We start from the raw sequence: 16,453 nt of genomic DNA, 5'->3' as shown, positions 1-16,453 counted from the left end.
AGTACCTTCACTTTAGCTGGAATTATGAATCAAACGAAGCCTTGACTGTTGACTCTGAAAAACGAAAGTTGAATGAAGAAAGGAAAGACGAGGTCCCCAACGGAACAAGACAACAACTTGGCCAAGTTTCGTCTCACTAATATTAAAGTTGAAAAACCTGAAGTAGTTTCGATCACATGTGCTAGAAATCTGGGAGTCGACCTCGGAGAACTTTCACTTGTTACAAGAACCAATTATCTGCTAATACGTAATCGCATCATGTTCAAGATGCGTATGTCTGTTGTACCACCTGTGTAAATATGAAATGAACGCAAGTTTCGTTCTTTCTATAGCCAAGTCTCGATAACGAGATCCAGTGGTCAGTGCATGCCCAATCAAGGGCAACTACGGCGAGAAAAACCGAATGCAATTGTCTGATATATTGACAATGACTTTGTTCAGCAGGTGAAAATTATGATTCAAACTTTTGTGTCCAGTTCTCATAATATATACAAACAAGTTCATTTTGGATTTCTATTTTGGATAAATAGAGATCTTAAAGCGGCCACTCGCTTGATCAGATGATAGCTGTCACAAACGTGAAGTGCAAATAGGACGAGTAAAACCGAAAACCCAAACCAGTTGTAAAATATATTGGAAATGATTTTGTTCAGCAGCGCAGGTGGAAATTAAAATTCAAAACCTTTTTGTTATCTGCTTCTCATGTTTACAAAGACGTTCATTTTTTATTTTTCTTTGGACAAATAGAAATTTAAATTTTCTCCCAGAGAATCAACGATAATGTGTCTACCGAGATTAAACCTTAATTAGTTTTAATTCTCTCCATCTGAATCTCGTGTTGTTCTTTAATCTTCCTTTCAGTTTATTATTACCTCCGGCTCTGGTGTCTGTTTACCTTTTTCGTAAGATGTTATTTAAAGCTTTCCTTCGATTAGGAAGGTTGCAATGTATTTTTCCACATCACAGAAAACACATGCTGTCACTTACTGTCATGTTAATGATTTCTTCGTTAGTTACAGTCTTGAAGCTTTGGTGACAGAATGCCATTCAAGCGAGAAATTTAATCTTAACTAGAATATTAATCAGTCCTTAGATGAGGTGTCTTTCAAGTTGCCTTTCGTAAAATGTTCCGAGCGAGGAAACGCAGGATAGTCTTTCTGTTCGGTCTAGCGATAGCTGCATATATACTAATAACTGTTCTCTTCCAAATTGATTCTACGGCCATGGAGAACGAAACTTTGAGCGTGGAGCCTCCTATTTATATCAGTCGTGCTAGAAAACACTGCGAAATTGATTCTACGGCAGTCTTTCCGGCCAAGAAGAACGAAAATTTAATCTTGGAACCTCCTTATCATATCAATCGCACTGGAAGACACTGCGAAGTTTCGTTTGAATGGGGTGAAATGTGTCCCAAGTTATACACAGAACTTGGAGGAAGATGCGACTTTATCGACGGCACACTTCAATGTCCTGACATTCGTAACTGCTCAAAATTTCTTAATCGCCAGTCACAGCTCGTCATAACACGAATGCTACGCATCTTCGATCTCCTCGCGCAGAAACACGGAATCAAGTACTGGATAGCGTATGGCACTTTACTCGGTGCTGCCAGACATCATGGGTTCATACCCTGGGATTATGATATTGATATCGAAATTCCTATGGAGGACTACATTAAATTTTTCCAAAATGTATCGAAGGAGCTACCAGGTGATATTTTCTTTCAGAACTCAATAAGTGACCCTCCACTGAATCCAGAAGATCCGAGTGATTTCGACAAGCATGAGATAGTAGGTTTTTACGAACGAACGTGGAACCCAAGACTCCGTGACAGAAACAGTTGTTATAAATACTGTATGGTTTATGATTGCGAATGGCACGATGGACTCATGATAGATATCTTTGTATTAACTAATGTAAGCAGCTCGATTTATCCGTTAAAGAGAATGAATTTCGAAGGGTTTTCGTTTCCAGTACAGAATGATTGGAAGACGTTTTTGATTTCTTACTTTGGGGAAGACTGCTTTGAATTTCCAATGGATGGCAATCAAGAGCCACAAGAAAACCCGGATGTACATAACGGTTGTGAGAAATTAACACAAAACTGAGATGCGATCACATGAAGGTGTGAAAAACTTGTGAATATATTTAATAAAAGAACACACACACACATTTGTACACACATGAGAAGCTATCGTGCATAAAGGTTGTCAGTGGTACATTTACATAACGTGGTTGTATTAATGTTGACTTACACAATCTACGTATCAATTTATCTTGAATTGTGATGTGGCGCTTTCCCATAAACAAAAACTGAATACAACGAAGGAGAGTTAGATCGCTTAATTAACGAATGCTTTTGTTCGCTCTCACAGTGTTGATGAAAGCGGAGACCATGCATTACAATTGAATGCATACTCGTGGCTCTCTTTCAACTTGCCAATTATCATTGACATTGGACCTGAAATGTTCCTGTTCAACAGGAACATGTTTGTTCAACAAACAAGAGCATTCGTGGGGAACGTTTTGCATAGAGGTTGATTTTTTATGAATTTTTCAGTGACACGACTCCAAATATCCGTTAAAGAAAATAAATATAAGATTTCGTGGAAACGTTTGATTATAGTATTTTTTTTATTATTCTAGAAATGAATTTAATTGATTTCTCATGATGTCTTACAACAATTGTTATTAATCTTTATGCGACGCTTGTAGATAGATGCGTTCTGATTGGCTAAGTGCGATGAAACTCAGTTTGGAACAAATCAAGTACCATCATGACATTGGGCATTCTTATCAAAGGGTGTCGATATTCCTATGGGCTCCAGCCGATAGCTAGATGTCAATTTACATTTGGGACATGCCAGAAACTATGCTATTCGAAAATTTAAATGGCTGTGTAATAAGAAGTTAACAATATAAATTTATAGAGCAAAAAATTCATTTAATAAAGTGATCAAACCGTGTTTTACAAAAACTCTGTCTATACAAAAATACTGATAATTTTCTAAACTAGTATAACCTGTCTCTCATAGATTAATGTAGCTAGACGTATAAATCAAAATAAAACTTATACTAGATTAAAAGCATGTTTAAATAGCTTAATTAAAAAGCATTTAGAGAGCCAGGTTTTTAATGAAAGTTCATCTGGCAAGTTGGTTCCAAAAGAAAAGGGCTGCTAGTGAAAAGCTAAGGCCCAACCTAACAGTACGTTCCCGTGGCCTTTTCTTTGCGGAAACTTGGTTTGAAAAGGCTCTAACTATTACCATGTGAGTCTAAAATATGATTTACCCTTGGGCACAGGTTTGAGACACCATATATTCACATGAAACTCAAACACCATTATGGCTTATAAACTGCTGTATTATAAACTAAAGACTACTATGCTCAAATTATGTTTATTCATATGAATTAATTGATGGAGTCGTCTATCCTCAAAGGAGTACTGGGTTGAGGCAAGGGAAAGTTGAGACAGCAGGGAAAGTGAACATGACCCACTTTTTGCCTCTTGACTGTTTGATTTGAATGTCACAACCATAAATGCAAACAAGTACTTAAAATCTATTTTTTATTCTCTGATCAGGAATCATTATTTTTCATTTTTTGCCTGCTTCTGACATAATGGTTTATGCAGAATTATATGTTATTTATTCTTATCATTTTTTCTAAGTGTCCCATTTTGCTAGGAAATCACCATAGGGCTTAAGATCTCCCAGTTTTTTGTTATATCGAGGTTGTAAATATGATGACATGTAGATACATGATAAATGGCGGAACCCTAATGCTTGCCCAAATTTTTTAGTCCCACCACTTAAAATGGTCTCTGCAGTCCCTTAATAGGATTACTCGGCTATTAGTAGTTTTATTTAGCTGACGAATTTTTAACCGTGTTGAAATAAAGATTATCTATCTATCTATTTACTCCTAGTCAGTTCCAAATCATGTTACGATTCATAGTAAACTGTAGTGATTCTTCATGAACTCTAAACTACAAATAACGATTTGTAGAATATTCCTCATCAAAAGTAGTAAGGGGTTGATATGGATACCCCGGCTAGGGGTACCCTCCTGGGGGTGGATAACTTCCCCCTTGTAGTGGATATTGCTGGCCTTGTTGTGGGGCAGGTCCAAACATATCACTCATTCCCTTCATCATTGCACCAGCTGTAGCATCCATCATCCCCTGCATTGCACCCATAGCACCACCAGGAAACTGACTTGTGGAAGGTGGCATTGTATCAGTAGGATACTGTGGCGGGGCCTTCCCTTGGCCTGCTGGTGCATAGGGGGGCTGTCCTGGAGTACACATCCCCCCGTATGGTCCTGCTCCAGGATAAGGGCTTTGTCCCGGGTAAGGTGACGGTCTTGGATACGGTGCTGGTGAGAAGTAGCCTTCGGCTTGGGGAACCATCCCAGGAAACCCCCGGGCGGAGGTCCAGCACCAGGGTAAACCTTTGGTCCTGGTTGCGATCGATTCATCAGTATTTCTTTGGCGCGATTCCTGTCCCTCGCAAAACGGAGCGCGCTATCCAAAGCGCCCAAGTTATTGTCAGTGATATGGCAAGCAATAGCTTCCAAGGCTTTTATTTTCGATTTATCGAACGAGAAACCTCGCAATATGGTCGCCGCTTGCTCGCATGTGATGCTGTACATCCGCGGAGCACAAACCTCGACAGCTTTTTCTTTGTCATCATCAAAGGAAAACTCCGGAAGAAGTTGAGCGACTTGCTCGGCCGATAGATTTCCATAAGAACAGGCGAGAGTCAACTTCAACGCGTCTAACTTCTTGTTCTTGGGGTTTCGTTTTTTCACGGCACGCCTGATATTTTCAAAGCTGCTTGAATCCATCTTTCTTTTACCTTCACCAAGGCAGGCAGAATTTCGAAATGCGGCACTCCTGGACCGGTGACGTGGGCAATCGAATACACGGAAATTGCGTGACCACCAGAGCGGAGAGGAGGAGCGTGAGTTAAATTGCAGTTTCGAAACAACCATTTATATTCATATTAGACTCACACTTCAGTCGTTCACATTGTGCAACTGTTTAAAATGAACAGCTTATACCCAAAGCGGCAACCAGACACTGGGTTCAAATTTTACCGGTTTTTCATTTTCCCTTATTTCGTGGTTTTTAATCCTTGTCAAGCAATTCATAAAGTTCCGCTTCAGTTTCCGCGCGGCCAAAATTTGGAACGGGGACTCTTGTGACGAGGAAAAAGAACTCAGTTTGTTACCTGATCTTCGTCAGAATTCATCAAGGAATGTATTAGCAAGTAACAAATGATCGCTTTTGAAAAATATATGTATTTTGAATTCCTGGAAAATTGTATTCCGCACTCACGCACTAACGTGTAATGGAACCCTTGTATTTCTGCTTTCTTCAGCGGGAGGGAGAGGGGTGTGAGCGGGGCGTGTTTTCTGCTCGGTTGCGTACTGTTTTAGCCTTTTATTCGTACATAACTGACAAGATTCAGTGTTCGAAGTACTTGGCAGAATTGCAAAGCACTCCTAATCTCCCGTCAGAAGTAATTCTTTCAAGGCCCTTCAAACACATGCTCAAAAAATTTCAAGAGCACCTGAATATCAAGACAGAAAATCTATCAAATTTACCTACATATATAGACAACATAAACGTAGATGCCCATGAAATTCGTTTCATATTTATAACAAAGTTTTCAAACAAGGCTAAAAATGTTTGAAAGACTTTAGTCTTTGCTAGTATCAAACATTTTAAGCCTTGTCACAAATTTAGTTACAAACGCATATGATTATACTGTCTTATTTCCTGAAGGCTTCAAAAGCCAAAAATTCTCGTAAGATCATGCCAAGAAGTATTATATTTTGCTAGCTTTATAGTACATTATACACATTACAATAGTTTGGCTCCAGTAAATACAACTGTTATTATAACCTTACTTAGCAATTGTCTAATTAATGTTTATTTCTATTCAATAAATATGAATAATATTTTATCATTCAAGTGTTACTTCCTTTGCTATAAAACAGTATACCCTGATTTTATCAGGAAGCCAACTATCTTGGAGATAAACATGGGCTCTTTTAATATATTGTGACTTTTGATATAAGACTTAACTGGGCGCAGTTAGATTCATGTTACATCAATCTTTTCCGCGGGTCAAGAAGCTGTTGAGCTATTTAGATTGCTGCAGTGTACACAACATGGAATGGATCACCGTCCACTCTTGTCGGGCGTTCATCACGAGCTATGGTTTACAAATGCTGCGATTTGCGACTGAAGAAACTCATGAAGTTTAACTCCACTTCATATTTGCCAAATTCCCTCTGATTTACTTTGCACTAGCAAAAAATTGAAAACTACAAGTGCAGATTCAGTTACAGCTAGAGAGAGACGATTCTGTTCCAGGTCATTAAAACAGCTACTCCTCCACAGAATGTAGGTCGTTTCTCCCCCAAGTCGATTAGCCGGTTAGCCCTCAAGAAAAGACCATTAGCCCCCAACCCGACCCGATTGTTCGTCAAATAAAACTTGTCTTTTACATAAAATTCAGTAAATTATTCTCGCCAATATGACAATGGTGGCCATTATTTTCGAGGGCGTAATATTGAAAGGTAATTTGTGTTAGTAAATTTCAAGTACCTTGATTTTGGTTCTGTTGTGGTCATGACTGAGCGGTATGTTCTGAATTCGTGGGCTCGGCTGTTCGTTGGGGCATCCATGCAGAAAGCATAATTTAGTTTAAAAGGCAACTCTTATCTGGGGGCTAATCGACTTCTGTATGAGGGCTAACACGCTAAGGGCTAATAGTATTGGGGTAAAACTGACCGGATACCTCTGTACATCTTCACTTACTGCGGTTTAGGAGAAAATAAAATGTAGTGTTTTTTTAATTATAAAGTTGGCTTACACCAAAATGTCGCATTTTCTTTTAAAAAATCGTTTGACGATATAAGTGCAGTGAAATCCCGCTTATTCCAACCTCCAAAGGGAACGGAAATTGGTTTGAAAAAATCGGGTAGTTCGAGAAAACAGGGTTAAAATTACAGTGTTCGACTGAGGAGACGGAAACAAATTTAATTTTGGTTCGAGAGGCTTATCAAGAGGTTCGAGAAATCGGGATTTACTGTATCTGGCTGTTTCGTGGCCATGAAATCCTCGATTACACTCTTTTTCTTCATAAGAATATTGTCTTTCCGGCCCAGGTTGAATATCCTTATTTTTCTGTCGATTTTAGGCTGAAAATATACTTGTGAATACTGTTACATTAGTTAAAGGAAAACACTCTGTGGACTTTGCCGACAAAATGTCAGATTATCTGTCCTATCATGACTTTGATGGCGTTGAAGTAATTTTGGAGCCAGACTGCAGGCAACAAAGCCTGGTATGACACGAAATTTCTTGCAGAACTGTTATTAGCATCGAGCATAAAGCTAGTGCTGATTTTGTTGTTTTTTGGCTAGTTTTGCCATTTAGAGAAGGGAAAAATTGTACACGGTTTAGTTAAGAACATATAATTGCATTGTATTTACAAATTTTCAACATTCAAAACTCAAATTCTTTTTAAAATCTCAGCATCGGGTTTATTTTTTAAATGGTCGGCTTAAAATTCGCAAATTTCAGCCTCGATATTGTTATAAAATAAATTCTTATAAAGAAAAGAGTGAAGTACATTCGGTTACATATATACCAGACGGACGTTTGATTCACTGTTCTTGTAAATCTGAAGACCACCACCAATGCTTAGTTATTCATAATTTATTTTATAACATTATTGACACACGAACGGAAGTCATCAATTAGACTACGAGTAGTCCCTCTTTCGCTTAGTCCGTCGTGCGCGACGCGAAAGAAAACCGCAAGAAAAAAATGGCTGCGAGAACCCGCGTCTCGCCCCCAGGATTTCACGCGACCTTTTTTTCCTCGCGGTTTATTTACGGTCTCGGTTGACGGACTAAGCGAAAGAGGGACCACTCGTAGTCTAGTCATCAATAGAATGATTTTCACAAACTAGCTAACATGCGTAATGAAGAATGGCTTCACTCATGGTTGGCTGATTTTGCCTTATGCAAGCCCGACTCGTTCCCAGTAATCTTCTCCTAAGCAGCTCTACACCGGAAGTCCATGGAGTGTGATTAATGGTCATTTTGATTCTAATGCAGTTTTGTCATGTACGCACCACAATAAAGTTCCACTCACGTACAAATTTCCAGGTTTGGCTGAATACAGTTTAGGATAAGTGTGTTTCAGGGTATTAAACTCCTTGAATGCAAAATGTTTTCAAATCAGTCAAATATATAAGAACCTATTCAGCCAGACCTGGAAATTTGTACGTAAGTAGAACTTTGTTGTAGTACATGCGTGACAAAACTGTATCCTAAACTGTATCACTGCCAAGCCTTCAGTTTTATTTCTCGTACTATACAATGTAATTATTACTTGACTACCAAATAAGAACTTTTCCAGGCTGAATTTGTTCTCCTAGAAATAGATGCGTGGGTTCTTCATCTACGTTCTTATACGCGGGATTTTACTGACACAGCCATTTCATAGGCGACCGACAGCCGTTGCATAATAATGGCTGATAGTGTGCGAGTAGCTCAGCCAATCAGATTGCAGCATTTGCATTAGTATACTAGTAGAATTCTACTAATGTGGATTAGAACGTGATCATGATTTCCACGTAACTGCCTACAAAGAATGGGCTCAGTGCTAACTTCCTTATACGAACTCCACCCATACCCCACCCAGTGTTTCTAGGAGTATCCTCCTAGGTATTTGCATGGCTTCAAAAAGAAAGTCCCTTCAGTAGGTTTAAGCGATTTTTCTTGTACAAATTGTTATTTAATTGAATTAGTTATAAACGGTGTGTCTGATGTTTGTTTAGATTTTAAATCTACTGGAGATATCAACCCTTAGGCGGCCGTACTTTTCCAGAAAGCAACTGAAGGATGTCGTTTGTTCAAAAGAATTGGTAAATATATTATATGATTATTTACCACAGTTCTGTGTGACAATCCTGGACATTTTTTAAAGTCATTTTCCCTCTTATTGTGCGTTGTACATGTAGCTAATGACCACGATAAAAGTCTTGCTGATCATATTTTTCTTTTAAATTATAGCCTCGTGCTTGCGTGGAGAACCCAGAGCTCTTTGTAGTAGCGTTTGGCCTTCTGAGGTGAGAAGATTCAGGTTGTTTATCATTTGCGCAGAGCACTTTAACTCTCCCTGGTACAGTCTATCTGACATCGCTGTAAGAGGTTTAAGGAAGTGCACTGGCGTTAATGTCAGATGGAAACAATTAGAAATGGAAGTCATTTTTAGGCTAAGCACTATGTAGCCCGAGGGCCTAAGTGATGTTTTCCATTTCAAATAAACGGCGCGCGCGCGTCCAGTTTCCGTGCGCTTAGCTTCCCTACGTTACTTTCAAATGAACAGCCGCGTGATCCGAACAGTTTTAAACGGTTTTCATCCTGAAGAAGGGCTATGCCCGAAACGGTTGTGATCTTTCACAAGACTACACTGTGACATTTTTCTATCTCATCAGTTTTCAATTTTTATCCTGTTTGAATTTTTAAAAACATTACCGTTCTGTTCTAAACAGCATAAGTGAAACCAAAATCCGGAATTTGCAACCCTCCACGCGACTTCCCTTAGAAAAGAACGGCCCCTCCCCTCCCCCGGCGCTAAGGTTTATTCATTTTTCCCATTCGTTGACGCCTTTCTTCTATCGTTCATTATTTCTTTACTAACGTTTGATTTTGTGATGGGTTGATCAACGAAAACGAAGTGCAGTTTTTTTACATTAAGTTTTACTGTTTCATTATCCAGTTTATTTCTGACCCAATCTGATGGGAATACGCAAGTCGCAAAGCTCATGTCAGTCTTTGGTGAATTATGCGTCCAGGAATGTAAAGAAGGAAGTCCACAGGTGCGTGAGGTAGCTGCGTGACGGGAAAAGAACCACCTATAGTTAACACAAACGTGTAGGCCTAACACTTAGTCGTGTTGATGTCACACATGTTTTTACTGCTAATATGTAGCGGTCCAAGAAACCCAGTCCTACAAAACCTTAAGGTTCAGTGGAAATCCTGTCACGCCAACAGGAAATGCAATGGTAACGCAAGCTAACAGGCGCATCATGAGAAAAGTTCCATTCTGTTGAAACAAAAACTGTACCAATCGATACACTGCTTAGTTTCTTAGATTCTCTTTTTTTTTTATCTCATTGAACGTCAAGATGTGGTTCGACTGACTGAGTGGGGGTAGGGTAATCCAAAAACTCTACAGTTAGCTAATTTAGAGAAAATTATACCTTAGTTTTTTACCTCTACTTGGTGTTCTTTTTTTCTAGGTTCTTTCCACATTTTCTGATTTGTTTCCCGACTATTGTGTTGCGCTTGTTCGAAAAATGGCGATAAATCCACCAGGTAAGTCCTTCTGTGTCTAGGCATATCAGAAGTTATAGCAGCGTATGTATTTCAAGAAAAATTAACTTTTTTGGTGTGAAGTAGCCGAACAATGGCATATAAAACACGCAAAACAGTCAATAGGACTTGCGCGTAAACAGCTACATTTGAATCATGTGGTGCCAGAACAACCAAAGGAGGAATAAACCTATACATCGAGCAAGAGAAACATAAGCTCAATGAGATAGCTGCAAGAAACATAAGAATGTCACTAGACAAACGTATAGCTTTCTCAAAGTAAAGCTACGGCGTCTCCGAAGGAAATCGTACGAGAACAAATATGATATCCGTGATAAGGATCTACCTACTGTGCTTGCAAACAGTTCTAATCACAGCCGGGCCCGGCGTCACAATATAGAATGCAAGTAAGCAACATGTTCACGGTAAATTTCTTATTTTGTCCCTCAAAGGCAAATTCATGGAGACTTATAAAAGCATATTTTGCAATAGAAATGAGCCTAAAAAATGCAAAAACACACGGCAAATTACAGAGGTGTCAGGTTCAACGAGTCGACATGCAGATAACACGCAGACCTATGACCTATAAAAAAATTTGCCATAGCACGATCTAACGGCTCAACTTCACTTAAAATTCCTCCTTATTACACGGCGTGGGGTGCCCTTCATGAACACGAGTGAAGCGACAAGAAAGGTCGAGTGACCGAACAGAGAACGGCAAATGTACAAATGTCACGAACCGTAGAAGTCGTGTAGGGTAGTCAACACTGATACAACACTGTATTTTACGTCATGATTATTTTTCTTGTTCAAAATGGCGGAAAGAGTAAACCGGAACTAATCTTTATTCTGTGCTTTATATTTTCCAGATAAAGATTCCATTCTTCGCGATTTGCAAAGTATTCATATGGAACTGGAACAGCTAACAAGTAAATTATCGAAAAGGTGTGTGGCATCTTTTCGTTACTTTTAAATATTAATTTTGAATGCACCGCTGATTTTCAAATAACTACTCAACAGAAGGTCTTCTTAGTTCGTGGTCGATATTCCCTCTCAGTCTTCCCAATCTACACCACTCTATTTTTTTACTAACTGGATAAAGTTTTTTCTATCTCATTTAGTGAATATTTTAAGATTTCGGTTGTTTTAGCCAGTAAAAATGTCACTGATTCAAAGACGATTTGTTATTTTAACAGGCCATTTTATGTTGTATTATTTCCATATTTATACCACTTTAGTTTCTGTAGTTTGTCTTTATACCTCTCCACTTTGCTTGAGAGCAAGCTTCTATCGCTGGCTTTTGCCTTATTATCGGAATTACCGCACCCCAGTGTATCTAAGAATCTGTGATTCTTTGAGATTACTTCAGAAGCAACCTTTCTGGTCTGAAATACAGATTTTCTAGCCGGTCCGATGATTATTTAAATAACTCCGACTTCTGTAAATAATCCATTGATAGTTAAGTCTTTTCTCGGTAAAAATCGAAGGGAGCGCGATGGTCATCGGGAATACTCGGGACCAGTTCTCTTCATACGCATGTCTCACGTTCGTCACGTGCCCTTCTGTAAATATCGCAAAGCTGTGTACATTGTAGATGTAAATAAAAATCGCGCTACTTTACCTGTGACGCACTGGCTTCTGTTAAGGTCAACTAAATACTTTTTCCGCAAATATTCAATTTAAACAAGTCGCTAAGGCACATTCTATTTTGAAAAAGTTGTAAAACGTAATAATTGTAAAATTGTAAGCAGATTTCCTGCTGCACGTTAAAGCTGTAATATGTCAATTTCAAAATATTAAAATTCTTACTTGGCGCCAAGGCTTAGGGGAATAAAATTAAGGAATTAATTATTCGTTCCTCAACCTCGATGTGATTTGTTTTGTTTTATTCTACCAATCCTCGGACCCAAGTTAAAATTTTAATATATCGAAAATGGCATGTTGCTGGTATTTTTTTTAAAAAGCGCTGATTTAAAAAATAGCTTTTGTAACCAGATAGTAGTAGAAGCCTTAGTAGAGCTTAATATTTTTCTGAACAGTTCAGATTGCCAATAAAAAAAATACAGCTTATAAATTAACCAGATCATAAGGGCTGTCTTTTCTTTTTGTGTGGCTGCTTTTTTACGAAGGCGTTTTGTAGTTGACGATCTACATAGACTAATACGGAGATACTCTGCACTTGAAAACAACAAAAATAGGTAACAAATGGCCTTTAAGAATCGGGCTTTCAGTGTGTCCTTTTCATGTACCCAACAACGATGACATGAAGCTGATTATATGAGATGTGCGGTGCTGTTTCTATTCAAATAACCACAAGTTTCATGAGAGATCGGCAGGTGATACAGATCTCACTCCTCTTGCATTTCAAGCAGCCGCCAATTGTCTCAAGATATTGCTAAAGATAGCCGCCTTCTAAGTACTTGTTTCCTCGGATGTTTCTTCTTTCGAGTCATATGTGCGGAGTAGAATTTTTCTGTCGTGCTGATGTGTAACAATTAGTCATACTGTTTTAACTTTAGATTCAGTGTTTGATTAAAGGCGGGGACAAGATAGTGATCTTTACGCATATTGTTGTATTGTACCTCTTATTAAAATACCTGATCATTAAAAGTTTCCGTCACACTAAAGAACGAGTCGCCTTGATGGCTACATGAAAAGATAAAGGTTTTAAATAGAGCACCTCTCTTCTGCGCGTGCTGGGCATTTTGTCATTTTAAAGAATGCGTATTTCTTGAGATCAGCGTGAAGTCCTCAACCTTGTTGATTTTCTCAAGTCCTACTCTTGCTTGAGTGACTTTCTCAAGGTCAGGTCATCGTTTAGGAGATCCTCGTTCATCTTGATCAAGCTGAAATCCTAGAGACCAGTGTCTTGGCCGATTTAACTTGAGATACTTGACACATTAAGACATGAGTTCAACTAACTCGTCTTCACCTGATGCTTGGAGCGACCTGACCACCCCAACTATGAAATGGGTTTTTCGCATCCTCTTCTCCACGATCTTAGTTTTCGGTATTTTGGGAAATGGCGCGGTGTGTCTAGCCATCCTTGTGAAACAGCGGTTACGAACTACAGCCAATTTTCTGGTCTTAAACCTTGCAGCGGCAGATCTGATATTCGTGGCGCTCTACGCTCCGACCCAGCTTTCCTTCTTCGAGAACAACTACAGCTGGGAAATGGGTGATGCCGTTTGTAAGCTTTCATACGCCGTCCTTCCAGCGTGTCTTTGCTCCACGGTGGAAACGCTGTTGTGTATTGCTGTGATACGCTACAAGGCTGTCGCTAGCCCCTTTCATGTACGCGTCGGAATGACCGTGAAGACAACAGCTATTGTGATAAGTGTTATCTGGTTGTCATCTTTACTCACGGGCTTGCCCGTTTTTCTTGTGGCGAAAACCGCCAAGTATCAAGACAAGGTATTCTGTGACGAGGTGTGGCCGGTTGGCAAGCCCTACAGTCAGGTCTACTGGGTTTCTATTTTCCTTATCCAGTACGCACTTCCACTAGTGGTAATCGCTCTTCTTTCTATAGCTACAGTTGTAAAGGTGAAGCAGAGCCGTGCTCGCGTCTTGCCAAGTTCGTCGACCGTGAACAACGATGGCAATTCTATTGCAAACGTAATGAACGCCAGTGTGAGACAAAGACGAAGACGAGAGAACAACATGTCTAAGATGTTAACAGGTCTGGTTATCTTGTATGCAATCTGCATGCTTCCTCAACACGTCGTGTTTTTCTGGCTTACTTATGGCGGCTTAAAGAAGCTTGAATATTCTTTGTACATCTTTACCATCGCTAACATCTTCCCCATTGCCAATAGCGCAATAAACCCTCTTTTATACGGTAGCTTGCATAAAGAGTTGAAAACTGGCTTTAAAAACTGTTTTGGATGTACCTGAAAGGACACTTCGCGCTTATTACTTGATATACCTATTAACACCTAAGCAGAGCTCTTTACAATTCAAGTCACTCTTCTCTTTGTCGGCATTAACAACGAAATCATTTGCACGTCAAAAGTGATCCGTATAGGTCGCTAACGAGATTCTCCAATCTTCAGACTATTGTACGAAGAGATAAGGTGCAAATGTTAACGAGGCTGCAAGCCAAGGTAACAATAACAATCAATCAACGGCAGTTGTGAGAAAGATGCAAATGCAATCTTGAAACAATTTCTCGACCTGAGGTTATGGAAAATTATCTTGGTCAATGCCCCGAGAACGATAAAGATGTAAAGCGTATTGATATCAAGTGTATTATCTAAAAACCGGAATAACCCTAATAGTATACATGATATACAAGAGTTCAGTAACTCGTATATAAGATATATAATAGTTATCTTGGTCAAATCCGTGAGAAAAATTTAAAAGATGTAAAGCGTATTAATATGAAGTGTATTGTCTAAAAACTGGGACAACTAAACTAGTATATAAGATACTTCCAAAAGGTCTCCATTGGAAAAGACAAGTTAATACTTCTTCAATACTTCTGATTTTTAAGGAAGACTACTTGTTTCGACAGATTTCACTGTAATCGTTTGCTAAAACATAAAATACAGAGAAAATTTTAATCTAAAATAATTTGAGATGGATGCGATGATAAATATATTTTGCATGTCGTGAGCTAGTCAGAGTCGTCTACCGGCAGACTATATTAGAACTTGGCTTAAAATAATGTTATCATTGGATGATGACGGTATTTGGCCTGTCTATATAGCTAATGATGTAAGTTAAGGAGAAGTTTTCTTTCTTTTTATCTCCTTTCTTGGAGCAGTTTTGGTGCTGTTACATAGATCAATAGTGATCACAATTATGTATTACTGGAAGTTGTAGGTATTTAAATCGATATGGGAGATTTCCGTGCTTTTGGTATATTTACATTTAGTTGATTTAAGGTACAAAATGAAATGTTTATTCATTAGAGTTATTTCCACACTTTTAGCGATGCATTATCGTTACGGCACATTTCCTATACAGTGTAAAATACGCCGGAAATAACATAAACTGACAGCTCATGGACTTTAACTAGATTAAATCAAAAATGTAGAGGCATATTATGGAAGAGAAATTCGACATTCGCGCCATTCGTGCGCTCTATTGATTCATGGCATTTGATTGTACTTTTGTAGTAAACATTTCTTAATTGCAGAGTGAGTTTCAGCTGTCATAGTTTGTAAAGACGTGATTTCTTTTATCCAGCCCCTTGTCTTAAGATGGCAAGCTTTCTAAATAGGCAATTGCCTGTTCAATGAAAAGTTAACGAAGTATTTATTTTGGACTAAGTAATACTCGCACTTCTCAAGGAAAACTTGCATACTAATATATTTTCTGTATGTTATTAAGTTTTAAACACGTTCTTAGCTCTTTGTTCTCAATTCGTTTCAAATGACAGCTTTGCTCATCTTAAAGCCTAACTCAGTTCTTTCGATAACAAGTAGTAAAGTTCACGTCTTGATAAACGTCCGTTTACTTAACCGTTTGAGATGCCCTAATTTACAGTGCGATTACTCCACCCAAGTCCACCCGACAAAATTTTCCACAAATTTAAAAAAATAAAAATCGTGGAGAATAACATGAATATAGTTTTCAACAAATTATCGATGCGATCAAGCTGTACATTGCAAAGACAACAGATCTGTGGTCATTTTGGATAATTTGTTGGAAAACTATTGTTAACTTCCACGACTTCATTCGTTAAATTTGCAGAAAATTTTGTCGGGCGGCCTTGATTAGAGTAGTCGCACTGTAAGTTATTTCTTAAAGTACCGAGTTTTGCACAAGTAAACATAACTAAGCTTGTTTTAGATTCTTTTGTTTCTGAGCTCTAGGACAGCTGAATCTACCTCATAAGATACAATCGAGCTTATTTACTTTTGTGAAAATATTGAAGGGCCGCAGGCAGGATAAAACATGGAAAAATTTTAAAAACGATCTCTGGCTGAAACGATTAAAAAATTACAAGCTTTCGACTGCCTGAACTACAGTCTTCGACGGGTAAAGTGTGAATGACAAGAAGCGAAGAAAAAGATCATTTACTTTTGATGATCGTCGATAGAGT

The 16,453-nt window shown here is 38.6% G+C and overlaps 3 protein-coding genes and 1 pseudogene across 3 annotated transcripts in view; 3 read left to right on the top strand and 1 right to left on the bottom strand.

Annotated features, from left to right (window-relative positions):
- The window catches only part of LOC145467931 (Fanconi anemia group C protein-like), a 31,271-nt gene that overhangs the window by 5,828 nt on the left and 8,990 nt on the right, over nucleotides 1-16,453 (top strand). The window contains exons 9-13 of the mRNA XM_081451567.1: nucleotides 8,865-8,951; nucleotides 9,100-9,155; nucleotides 9,809-9,908; nucleotides 10,332-10,407; nucleotides 11,274-11,349. Coding sequence (XP_081307693.1) covers nucleotides 8,865-8,951; nucleotides 9,100-9,155; nucleotides 9,809-9,908; nucleotides 10,332-10,407; nucleotides 11,274-11,349 — 395 coding nt within the window. The remainder of the gene's footprint in view (nucleotides 1-8,864; nucleotides 8,952-9,099; nucleotides 9,156-9,808; nucleotides 9,909-10,331; nucleotides 10,408-11,273; nucleotides 11,350-16,453) is intronic.
- LOC145467985 (uncharacterized) lies at nucleotides 272-2,878 on the top strand. The gene has a single exon (XM_081451644.1). The coding sequence runs from the start codon at nucleotides 1,125-1,127 to the stop codon at nucleotides 2,106-2,108; it is 984 nt and encodes a 327-aa protein (XP_081307770.1). The 5' UTR covers nucleotides 272-1,124; the 3' UTR covers nucleotides 2,109-2,878.
- On the bottom strand, nucleotides 2,870-8,848 carry LOC145467990 (uncharacterized; annotated as a pseudogene).
- On the top strand, nucleotides 12,322-14,756 carry LOC145467984 (galanin receptor 2a-like). Its single transcript, XM_081451643.1, has one exon. The coding sequence runs from the start codon at nucleotides 13,312-13,314 to the stop codon at nucleotides 14,296-14,298; it is 987 nt and encodes a 328-aa protein (XP_081307769.1). The 5' UTR covers nucleotides 12,322-13,311; the 3' UTR covers nucleotides 14,299-14,756.

Source organism: Orbicella franksi, chromosome 14 (assembly GCF_964199315.1).
Source record: "Orbicella franksi chromosome 14, jaOrbFran1.1, whole genome shotgun sequence".
Lineage (NCBI taxonomy): Eukaryota > Metazoa > Cnidaria > Anthozoa > Scleractinia > Merulinidae > Orbicella > Orbicella franksi.
The sequence above is the reverse complement of the archived record's forward strand: the minus strand, read 5'-3'. Positions and strand labels throughout refer to the sequence as shown.